This window comes from Aquarana catesbeiana, linkage group LG01 (genome assembly GCF_042186555.1).
Source record: "Aquarana catesbeiana isolate 2022-GZ linkage group LG01, ASM4218655v1, whole genome shotgun sequence".
NCBI lineage: Eukaryota > Metazoa > Chordata > Amphibia > Anura > Ranidae > Aquarana > Aquarana catesbeiana.
The window spans coordinates 122,908,622-122,921,067 of record NC_133324.1 but is presented as its reverse complement, the minus strand read 5'-3'; the positions used below and the strand labels follow the sequence as shown (position 1 = coordinate 122,921,067).

Sequence of the window (12,446 nt, the reverse complement as noted above, 5' to 3'; positions counted from 1 at the left end):
TATCTATAATGAAATATATTTTATTTTAATTTATTAATAAATATTTATACTTGTATACTTTATTAAAATTATTTTTTTAATGATTATAAATGTATTTTGCATTTATATGAATGGTGTATAGCTGCATTACATATGTGCATTACATTCATTTACTATACACCATTCACATTTAAATAGGGACATGTATGATCTTTAAATACTGATAAAAACAATGTTTTTTTTTATAATTAGGTTAATGTATATTGTGTAGGGGGAATTTATCTTTATTATTTTATTAATATGTTGGGGAATAATGTGTGCTGATTTGTGTTAAACTTTTGTATTTTATGGTTCCTCATACTGTAATCCCGCTATATCACACGAGATTACAGTGAGAGGAGCCGTTCTCAGGAGTTCCCGGCGTTTGTAGATCGCTCCTCAACATGAGAAGCGATCTACACACTTTCATAAACAGGCACTCAGAGGAGAGCGATCTCCTCTGAGAATGCCTGAGAACTGAAAAGCGGTATTTTACCGCACTTTCATAAAAGGACACCCCAGTCTTTATCTTGGGAATATAGAATGATTAGCCTTTATCTTGTGCAGATGGAAGAGTGGGTGGGTCTGAGTAGTTTGGAAAGCAATAACTGGGAAGGGATGATGCTAATCAGTCCACAAAAATGCTGTTTTGTCAGTCCACAACAGGACTTAGGAGTTAAAGTGCATTCCTGGCAGATCATCAGCTATTTATCTGTACTTAAAGCATCTTTAAATTAAAACACAGGGAAATGTGCATGTATTGCAGATAATGTTATCTTTGCTCCTACATACATTTTAAGTCCCCTAAGCTGCCTGCTCCTCACATTTAGTTGATGATGATCAGCCTTAATCTAGCACTAAAGATAAGCTTGTACCGCTTAAGTCTAGGTTCACATCTATGCGGCTGGACTTGATGCGTTTTTGCATGCACTTTTCTTGCATTTTGCACGTTTTTTTTTTTTTCTCTTTTAAATGCACTGTAAAAACACTATGAATAGCTGGTTGCTAAGGAGGGGGTCAGGAAGCCGGCCGCCGTGTCCTTAACAACCGATTGAGTCGTCAGTGTCACAAGGGGCGGGCTCTCAAGGCGACATCATTGGATGGCCACACCCCATGTCTATATAAGAGGTGACGGACAGCGGGAACATCACAACGGAGAAAGACAGCTTCAGGACAAGACCGGCTTTTTTTTTTTTTTTTCCCCCGCAGGTAACAGGTGGCGAAGAAGAAGACAATTCCACGGGAGAAGACGGAACCAGGAGATGACGGCTCCGGGAGAAGATGGCTCTTCCGGGCTTCTTCTTTAAGAAAGGACTTGTCAAAAACCGGCTCTTGTTGTTATCATTTCAGTTTTTTTGGTGAATTGGTAGGGGTACGGTGTACCCGATACCCATTCACATAGGGGGGGTCTGGGGGCCCCCTTATTAATGGGGACTTCCAGTTTCCGATAAGCCCCGCAGCCCCCGATAACCACCCGTCATGGTTGTCGGGAAAAGGCCTTTGTCCTCATCAACATGGGGGCAAGGTGCTTTGGGGTGGAGGGTGCAGAGCCCCCCTCCCCCAAAGCACCCACCCCCGGCCCCATGTTGAGGGCATGCGGCCTGGTATGGTGCAAGGGGGCACTCGTTCGTCCCCTCCCTTTCCTGATCTGCAGGACGACATGCTCGGATAAGGGTCTGGTATGGATTTTGCCGTGGGGGGTCCACCTCCGAAGGGCCTTGTATAGCCCTGGGGGGAGGAATCCCACGCCGTTTTTTGCACATTTTTTTTTTTTTTTTTGCTTTCAGCTGATGACTAATCGGAAGTTAAGGACATGGCGGCCGGCTTCCCGGCCACCTGCTTAGCAACCAGCTCTATACAGTATTAAAAAAAAAAAACTGCAAAACACATCAAAAATGCATCACAAACACAACACTTGCGTTTCTGGTACGGCTCCATTGAAGTCTATTACCTGCAAATCGCGGGAAAAAGACCCTTACCCTTTCCAAAAATGCACCGCAAAACGCATAGATTTGAACTTGTACCATAGGAAACCATGTTAAATGGATTGTAGTGTGTTTCTGAAAACTGCATAATGCACTAAAAACCGCATAGGTGTAAACCTAGGGTAACACTGATGAGCTGTGTGTTATCTTGGAGGTCACAGCAGGTGGTTTTTTTTTTTTTGCCTTGAAAATATGCTCGGTTTTTTTAAATTTTTATTATTATTATAATTATTATTACTATTATTTTTTAGGTCTACTTTGTGTTAGGTTTACTGTTGTGAGAAAAGTTGGATGAATTTGCTATAATATTTAACTTTTATATCTGTATGGTTCTTAATCACTTCCATACCAGGCACTTTCCCCCCTTCCTGCCCAGGACAATTTTTAGGTTTCAGTGCTGTCGCACTTTGAATAACAATTGCGTGGTCATGCAACACTGTACCCAAACTAAATTTTTATAATTTTCTTCACATAAATAGAGCTTTCTTTTGGTGGTATTTGATCACCTCCTGCGGTTTTTAATTTTTGTGCTATTAATGAAAAAAGACCGACCATTAAAAAAAACAAAAAACTGATGGGCACTGATAGGCGGCACTGGTGGGCACTGATAGGCGGCACTGGATAGGCAGCACTGATGAGCTACTGACAGGCATTACTGAGTGGCTCTGATTAGCACTTTTTTGGGCACTGATTGGCACTGTTGTGGTACTGACAGGCGTTTATTATGTGGATAGGCTGACAGGTGTTGGGCACTGATTGGCAGTTGATGGGCACCTTTTGATGGGGAGCTATGCTGATAATCAATGTGCTGATTATCAGCACAGACACCCCCCCCCCCGACAGGGAGAGCCGCCGATCTGCTCTCTGTGTCAGAGTGAACTGAGGAAAGCTGTTTACCGGCACTTCCTGGCTCACCTATTGTCGCCTGTTTGTTTCCATGGTGCAGCAATTTTCGGTGGTCCTTCCTCTCCTCTGCAGCCACCACTCCCTGACACAGGAGGAGGATCATGTGAACTGAACTGGGCTGATAATAGGTAAGTATTTACTTTTCTCTTTTCTCACATCACCTTCCAGGATGGCAACACATGAGAGATGATAGGCTCCTCATGTGTTGGCCTCCTAGAAGGTGAGGTGAGAAAACCGACAGTTACTTACTGATAACGGTGTTTCTACGAAACCTTCCAGGATGGCAGACCTTCTTCCCGCCCTGTTATGGGTGGAGGAGTATGTACACATTAGGTAGCAAGTGCCTAAATGTTGGAATAACCCTTGTACAACTACTGAGGGACAAGGGGTAAGGTGGGGCTTTATAAACAGCTGTGATTTGATTGTGTTTCCTGTAGGGAGGATCCTATCATCTCCCATGTGTTGCCGTCCTGGAAGGTTTCGTAGAAAAACCCTTATCGATAATTAACCGTCGGTTTTTCTTCTTTTTTTTTTTTTAAACAAGTTAGTATAGGTGTTAAGTTGGTGGAGGGAGCGTGTTTAAGACACAAAGACTAGTTAGGCTAGAATTCTTTTTTAATTTCTGGATATCTTGCTACTGACAGAAACTTTTTGAAACTTTTATGTTAGAAAAATCGAGGCCTGATCCCAGTTTCATTGAAATGCTGTGGTGTGTGATGGTCTGAAGCAGGCCATTCACACAAGACATTCCTGGGGCATACTTTATATGAACTTGAGCTTTATTGTGACTAGACCAAGGTTTCTTCTAACTAGCTCTTTTTACTTTGTATTTAATTCTTCACCTTGGAAGTCGGGAGTCAGGAGTCACAGGTCACTTGCTGCCATTCAAAGATATAATGAGCAGTAGTAGCAAACAGAGAGCAGCTCTGTCCCCAATAATCTTAGCCTGTGAGTGTTTTTCCTTTTTTCTCTGAGATGGAAATCCTTGGCAATAGGGCTTTGTCTTTTAGTTCGTTGCCCCTTCTGGCTGAAAAAAGATTGGCTAAAAGGTGCCCATAGTCATAAATGTTAAAACCCAAATTAGCTATTGTAATAAAGCGGTAGTAACGAACATTTTCTCTAAAGCCTGCAGTAATAGGAAATGGGCATTAACGGAAAGCTTTTGTCCTGTAGGTTGTCTACGTTTGGAACAAAGACTTACTTACAGCCACTGGACACACGACAGTACTTGTACTGCTTGAAGCCAAAGCCAGAATTTGCTGAAAAAGCCGGTGTCATCAAAGGAGTCACAGTGATCGGCAAATTGGACATTGTATGGAAAACCAACCTGGGAGAAAGGGGCCGACTACAAACCAGCCAGCTACAGAGAATGGTACAGACAAGGCCGAGAGCCCTGAAGCACTTGCTTCAGCTTCCTTCCGATTCCTAACATTTTATATGTCTGAAGTGGTGTGATCATCTTCTCATTCTCCTGACCCCACCAACCCAACTGCCATACAGTTACCCTGAGATTCATACTAATATACTGTATCTCTGAAAATAAAATCTGGTAACATGGCCTGGATAAACATTTTCTTTGATGCATTTACCTTGTACATATATACACTGTGCCTGCATTCCTGGTATTTCCTTTATTATACATATATGTGGGTCTTTATTTAGTTTTTCATTATTCACAGGCAAGGAGAATGGTTCCATATTAAGACAAGGTCAGCAATGCAGATTGAAGAAAAAGTTCAAGCCCACAGGTTAAAGTGATACTTAAAGAAGAATTCCAGGTATAAGTATTTAATACATAGTTACATTGGTCTAGCTTGGACTAATGTAACTATGCATGTGCCATACCCGCTGGATGCCTCTGTAAGCTGGAAATCACTGTAATGGTGTATATACATAGTAACATTGTTCCAAGCTGAACCAGTCTAACTATGTATAAATTATTCATACCTGGAGTTCTTCTTTAAACATTTCTCACCACCTTACCCACTTAAACATTATGCAATGCTTGTTGTTGATGCACAAAAACCAAAATATATCATTTCATGTGCACTTAGTTTTTTTTCTAGAAATAAAACAGCTGCTTTATTTTTTTTCAGGCTCCAGGATATGGGGATGTCAGGCTTTCCTTAGAGACCATCCCCGATACTGTCAGTCTGGAGGAACCATTTGATATTACATGTAAAATAACTAACTGCAGGTAATCTCATTACTTGATTTACATATAGGTCTGCAGGAAAGTACCATCTGTATTTTGTTTAAAGGGTAACTCCACTTTCGTGGGAAAAAAATTTGCAAATAAAAATAAATAATATGGCGTATACAATTGCAACTCAAGTCATATTGTAATTGAATGTTTTTAAAAATTACCCTTCCTTTTCAATCTGCAGCTCTGTCATTTTCTGTAAAATGCAAAGCAATATGGCTACCTGGAGGTGTTGTGTACACAGAGTGAACACCCTGAAAATGTAATTTCCTGCTTGTGTGATTGGCTCACTGATTTTCCCAAAAGACTGCACTAAGATACAAATCAGATTTTGGACATTCCCCTGCAACAAAATTACATTTTTGGTGATACTCTCAAATGAAAATCACGTCTAAAGGGATGCAGACCCTGCCAATTTCCTCATTGGAGACCTCCAGGGGCAGCAGCTGATTGATAATTATAAAACCACTCCCATACAGATTCACTCTACACATGGACACAGAAAAACAACTATTCCATCAGAATAACAAAAGTTAGGAATCTGCATAAATGTTTGTTAAATTCCCTGCAATGTACATGATCACCCAGAGAGGAATGTTTTTTTTATTTTTTTTTATTTTTTTTTTTTCCTCAAAAAAAGTGGAGTTACTCTTTAAGTTGATGTATGGCGTTTGTGGGGGTCTGTCAGATAAGCATAGGTTTGGTGATTTCTCCATGGCTTGGAGTATATCCACATGTAGATGGAGTAAAAGTTAAAGCGTTTGTTAACCTGAAAAAAAAAAAAAATAGATCCTGTCCCTTTAAAACATGTTACACATGTATTTTGGCCCCCTGTAACACCTGAAATACCTGGCTGATCCTGCCAGTTTCTGCCCTCCCCCCTGTAAGCTGACCATGGTATATCGTGGCTGCTGAGCCCTGACAGATGATCAGCTTATGTCCCCCTGTCATCCCACAGGTCTCCTGTCTCTCCTCTGTCCTCTCTCCCCCCCTCCCTCCCTGTCGACTCCTATGACAGTGCCTGCCCCTGCAACTCCTGCTGCTTCCATAACTGTTATAATTTTACATAATCCTCCTTGTTGCCTAACGACAGGAGCTCCTGTTTCTATGTTTTTTTGTTTTGTTTTTTGTTTTGTTTTTTTTTAAATGCCTTAGTTACTGTATTTCAGAGCGGTTCCCACAATCGCGTGACCCACTGGGTCTCTCCTCTCCTCCTCGTGTCTCAGCCCCGCCCGCTGCATTTGTCAGCCTGGCAGAGGATAGAGCTGGCGGGTCACGTGATTCCTGGGAGCCACAAAAAATTTGTTTTGCTGTTTTTGTTTTTATGCTAAATTTTTGAAAAATTAATATTTGAAGAAAATGAATGGGCTAAAACACACAGCAACAGACATGAAATGGGGCAGGTTGCATTTTATCATAGCTCAATAGAGGACACTGAGCATTTTGCTTTGCTGCGTTGCTGAACACATGCATTTTGGAGGTACGCTGGGGTTGCCATTCTCAATGAATGGCACTGCAGCTAACCACAGCATGTTACATGCACAGCAATCTGGATGGACCCTTACAGCCCATTCAAACTTATCCACAGCTCAAAACACTGCTGCCCACACAATAAATGCCAGGAATGCCGGGAACCAGCATTTTGAGCTGCAGAGCAGTGCGGTGCAGGGTGGTGTGATGGCTATTTTATTGCATCGCACAACTCTTTCTTTCTTTTTTAACAACTTTATGTGAAGTGTACAATTTCACATTTCATATTACTGCACAGCAGCAATGAAGTTGCAGTGCGGTGACATACAGGGCCATCCAGGGTGGTGGTGTATATTACGCAAATGTGTTGTGTATATGGCACAGCTCTGGAACACAGTGAAACACTGCATTCTGGTCTGAACATGACACACAGAAAACCATTGTCATCTGTGTCCTTGCAGTTGCCTCCGTGAGTTAAAATGCAGGTAACTGCACATAGTATGAATGGGCCCTTACTGAGATTTAGGACCTTTCCACACGGGCAGCTGTTCTGCCGCTGTTAAAAGCATGTTTTGTTGTTTTGAAATTCAGAGAATCCTTGCACAGCATTCACCTGCAGCTGTACATTGTGATTAGCTGTGCATACGTGCGTTTAGCTGTGTTGGAACATTCTTGCCATTTCTGATGTGCTTCCCGTTTTTCTTTCTTTGTTGCCGCTGCTATCTGCAGAAGAAATAATACACTGCGATTACCAGCAGATAGCTGCAGAAAGCTGCAATAAATCGGTCCTGGGCGCAGGACCGATTATTTATTTTTTCTAACCGCACCAAACCCCATGTAACAAAACCGTTGCTAAATGCAGTGTGTCAATGGGGCCATAGGAAAGTGTGAGTTTAGCTGCGGTAGATAACTTGATCTATCCGCAGCTAAAATCTGAATTCTATCCACCCGTGTGAAAGTGACCTTAAGGTCTGTTTTAACAATACTTACAGTCAGGTCCATAAATGGGAACTTGAAATGAACTCTGGACCTTTTATCTGCTCCTTGTAAATAGGATAATGAGTGAATAACACACACCTGGCCATGGAACAGCTGAGCAGCCAATTGTCCCATTACTTTTGGTCCCTTAAAAAGTGGGAGGCACATATACAAACTGTTGTAATTCCTACACAGTTCACCTGATTTGGATCTAAATACCCTCAAATTAAAGCTGAAAGTCTGCAGTTAAAGCACATCTTGTTCGTTTCATTGCAAATCCATTGTGGGGTGTATTTGTTTCATTGCAAATCCATTGTGGGGTGTATAGTGCCAAAAAGATTAGAATTGTGTCGGTGTCCCAATATTTATGGACCTGACTGTATGTATCCATTTAATTAAAAAATGTACTGTGTTTGAAGTGACTTTGAGTCTCTGACCCGGGACAAGTATATTGATAAATTCTGAAACTTTTGGCATGCTTGCTCCAAGCCAGACACAAGCAAATAGCATTTTCAAAAGTAGGTCAGCAATGGCAGCCTTTTTCCATGACAGAGTCAATTTATAAACACTGGGAACACTGAGGGATTTTCCCTCACACAGCCCCCTGGCTTTTACCTGAAGATGCATTTGGACATGTCACCTTTAGCACCACTAATTGGTGAAATCTGGTATTGTCACATTATTTTATCTGCTGCTATTCAAAGAACTGTAAGGCTTCATGTACACTGCTGTTGGTAAATGGACGTTTAGGAGCAGTTGTGCATTTTTTTCAGCTGCCCCTGAACTCTCCTCTGTTATCAGTACATGTACACACACAGGGTCATTTATAGTTGTTTCTAGGCAGTTGAGCTTAGAGTTATTTGAAACGCCAAATGCCTGTATTGGCGTGTAAACGCTGTAACTCGCGTTTTAGCCATGTTTCGTTTACAGGCGTTTTTAATGGAGATACATTTTTGACTATTTGGGGGGGAAAAAAACGCTTCTAAATGCAAACGTGTCTAAATGCGGCAAAACGGATGTTTTTAAACGTCGGTTACTATCTGTCAAGTTAAATCGTTCAGTATAGGTTTTAAAACGTCCTGTGTACATTAAGCCTAAATAACGAGTGATGAGGACCTTTTGTGTGTTACTACACAAAAATAAGTTTGTTATAAGCGAAAGGCATTAATGTTGCCCTGGTTTATGCAAAGGAAGAAATGTGAAATCAGAATATTGGTGGGGTAAATCGCACTTTGCCATTTCCAGTGGCAACTGACATGTGGCTGCTGTTCTATAGCTCTTCTACTTTCCTTTTTTATTAGTTGTCAGTGGATTAAATGGTGAAAAATAAACTTTTTTTTTTTTTTTTTTTTTTTTAACTACTCCTGTTTTAGGCTCCGTTCACATCTCTGCATTTTGAATCGCAGGCAGAATCGCCGCGATTCACAATAGTGGTAAATCTGGGGACGCCCGTGCTTCCCGGTGCGTTGCCCGTCGATTTTCAATAGCACCCCAAACGCTGCGTGATTTTCCAGCGATTTGTCAGGCGACAATCGCAGTAAAAACGCACAAACTGAACCGCAGGATGCCTGTCGCCCAAAAGAAATACAGGAGCTTCTTTTGGGCGACGGGCATCCTGTGATTCTATTTGCACATTTTTACCGCGATTATCGCCCCCCCATACGTCTAGATGTGAACGGAACCTCACAGTTTTCATCGCAGTAATTGAGGACAAGTAGAGAATGTGAAAGCTTACAGTGATGTTTTCCACACAATTTTTTTTTCTTTCTCATGAACTAGAGACACACCCGAATGTGTACTGGGGCAGAACGCCCTCTAATCCACGTATTGTCTTGAGAGGCACAATTTCAGGAACTTTAAATGGTTTGTGACCTTTTTTATGTTGGTTGAAATAAATAGATGGGTTTAAAGCAGCCCTCTCACTAAGTTAAAAAGATCAAACTAAACCAACCTTGTGGCCAAAATATTTGTGGTATTCTTTAGAATGAAACATAATAGAACAGTAGCACAATAACACTCTCTTCCCCTCAGCTTATCTTGCAGTTTGCAAAGGACAACGGGTCATTAATGTGACTCTTTCTTGAGAAAAAGTACTACTTGTGCTGTTGTTGCTCAGCCTGTTTTTAACATGCTAGTTGCTTGCCTGTCTGGTGTGAAATTTGAGTTACTGATCCAAAACATGCATGAGTGTCAGAATATCTTCTGTGTGCTTGAAGTCAAAGCATTAACATGACAGCCAGGAAACTAACATTTTCAGTGCTGGGTAATGGCTGTTTCATATTTTCCATTGACCGTGTAACTTTAATACAAAGATAGCTGTAGCACTTGTGTTTGTTTTGTTTTGAGGTGTGGGAACACATGTCAATGCTGGCTACTACCCATTTTATTTAATTCGTTTTCACTGGTTTTTGATGGTTGCACGTTAGTTTGTTTCACGTTTTTTGGGTTTCTGTATCTGCTGAAAACGCTAGATCTCATTTCTAAGGTGCCTGTGGGGCAGGGACAGACATTCGGTTCTGTATAGTACTGTCTGGAATTGTAATGCTTTCTCTCATTTTGTCCCTAGCAGTGAAAGGACAATGGATCTGGGTCTAGAAATGTGTAACACTAATTCTATTCACTGGTGTGGAGTATCGGGAAGACAGCTCGGCAAATTGCACCCCAGCTCCTCACTCTTCCTCACTCTGACACTTCTGTCATCTGTACAGGGCTTGCAGGTGAGTACTGCCCCAGTTTCTGTCTCTGTAATGCATTATAGTGGCATTGTGCTTAGGTGATTGCCATCTAAACCCCATAGATGGATATTTGAGAAAATGAATGCACTGTTATGTACTTTTTTTTTTTTTTTTTTTTTTTTTTTTTTTTGCTGCATCTCAGAAAATGAAACAAAAGATTAGATTAGTTTGACCATTGAGACATATATTCTTTACTTTTACTCCTGCACATTGTGTGGCAGTACAGGACTAGTGTTCTGGTTTTCAATTGACATGTGAGCACTGGGTGCTCCATGATACAGTTAGAGCCCTTTCTCACTGCGCCGCGTCAGCGGTAAAGCGTCACTAGTTTTAGCGGTGCTATTTGGCCGTTAGCGGCGCTTTTAACCCCCACTAGCGACCGAAGAAAGGGTTAAACACGCCCCAAAATCACTGCTGTCGAGGTGCTTTGCAGGCGCTTTAGCGCCCATTCATTTAAATGGGCAGGGGCGATTTAGGAGCGTTCCTCCACTGCCCCAAAGATGCTGCTTGCAGGATTTTTTTTTAATGTTCTACCAGCACAGCGCCCCAGTGTGAAAGCACTCAGGCTTTCACACTGGGGCTGCAGGGGAGGCATTTTTCAGGCACTTTACAGGCACTATTTTTATCCTATTTTGCTACTTTCACACTGGGGGCAGTGAGGGCGTCGGCGGTAAAGCACCGCTAGTGGGGCGCTTTTAACACTTGCTAGGGGCTAAAGATGGGGTTAATAGCGCCCGCGTATCACCGCTGCCGAAGTGCTTTGCAGGCGCTCCGGTTTGATTTCAATGGGTAGGGGCGTTTTAGGAGCGGTGTATTCACCGCTCCTAAACCACCCCAAAGATGCTGCTTGCAGGACTTTTTTTAACGTCCCGCAAGCACTTGGATTTCACACTGGAGTGACAGGAGAGGCGCTTTACAGGCGCTATTTTTAGCGCTAAAATGCCTGTAAAGCGTCTCAGTGTAAAAGGGGTCTTAGGAAAAAAAATGCATTGGCTCCACATTAAGACTACATATAAGGAACATCATTAGCACTTTTATAAACGTATACTGAAACTGAAGATGTATTTTGAAATGTATAATAATATTGCTAATAAAATGTTTCAAACTACGCTGCACTATCCACCTCTGCCAAGGGGTGACTTGCATTTCAAGAAGAACATTAACAAAAAGTAATACATGGTATTAATCAAAGCCAACCAAGAGCAAGTATTCTTTCGTAGTGTTTCTGTAAATTAGAAATCATTTTTGTTGTTTATTTCCCCAGAGTGTTTCTGGATTAAGACTGACTGACACATTTTTAAAGAGAACTTATGAATACGATGATATTGCTCAGGTCTGCGTTGTGTCTTCAAAAGTTCAGGCATAAAAACATCTCATCTGAAGGCAGTCCCTGAGATTTTGCAACTTAATCCACGAAGACCAATGTCTCCAGCACAGACGCACACAGTTCAAACTGATGACCTGTTTACAGATGAAGCAAGAATTGGCATGTTTTATTGTTTAATGTTCTTTCTTCCGTCAGCAAATGCCTTTTATTTTTAAATGTAATATGCAGTGTTTTAAAGCACCATATTTTATCTAACACATCAAAAATAAAATGTAAATATAAATGTATTTATTTGATATAAACCTTTTCAACTTGCCTTGCACTGTAACATAAAATTTTAATGTAATAAAAACAATCTGTTATTTGACCTCTAAAAAACATTTACTTAAGGTAAGCTTGTAACTAGGTAATTCAAACTGAATACATGAAGAACAAATACAGAAGCAGAGTCAAAATAAGGAGTAAATCTAGAGACCTAGTCAGCTGAATGCAAATATTGAATTTCCCTGTAATAGCCAAGCTTGCAAAGCTCGTGCTGCATCTCTTTTAGTCCATAATGCTGCTCATTGCATTAAAGGACCAATATAGCATTTGGAGGAGCCAGATCAGAGTTTTACAGTAAAGGTCAAGAGTTGCATGTAACTTCAGCTGTCTATATCTCTACATCTACTGACCAATTAGACGTGTAGTTTTTATTGAAGGTAACCTCAGCTTATCCACAAATGTGTCATATGCTTAGTTTTGAATTGATCAGGTTTATGACAGGCGTGCTTTAACGTAACATGACTTATTTCATGTCAGGCCAAAGGTTTGAGGGTTTGTGG

General features: G+C 41.2%; 1 protein-coding gene across 1 annotated transcript in view; it reads left to right on the top strand.

The window, feature by feature from the left end:
• TRAPPC13 (trafficking protein particle complex subunit 13) overlaps positions 1–12,000 on the top strand; it is a gene marked incomplete in the record, with an annotated part of 57,545 nt that extends 45,545 nt beyond the window's left edge. The window contains 4 exon segments of the mRNA XM_073623546.1: positions 4,083–4,281; positions 5,006–5,106; positions 10,127–10,277; positions 11,560–12,000. Coding sequence (XP_073479647.1) covers positions 4,083–4,281; positions 5,006–5,106; positions 10,127–10,277; positions 11,560–11,661 — 553 coding nt within the window.
• Positions 12,001–12,446: the final 446 nt, after the last annotated feature.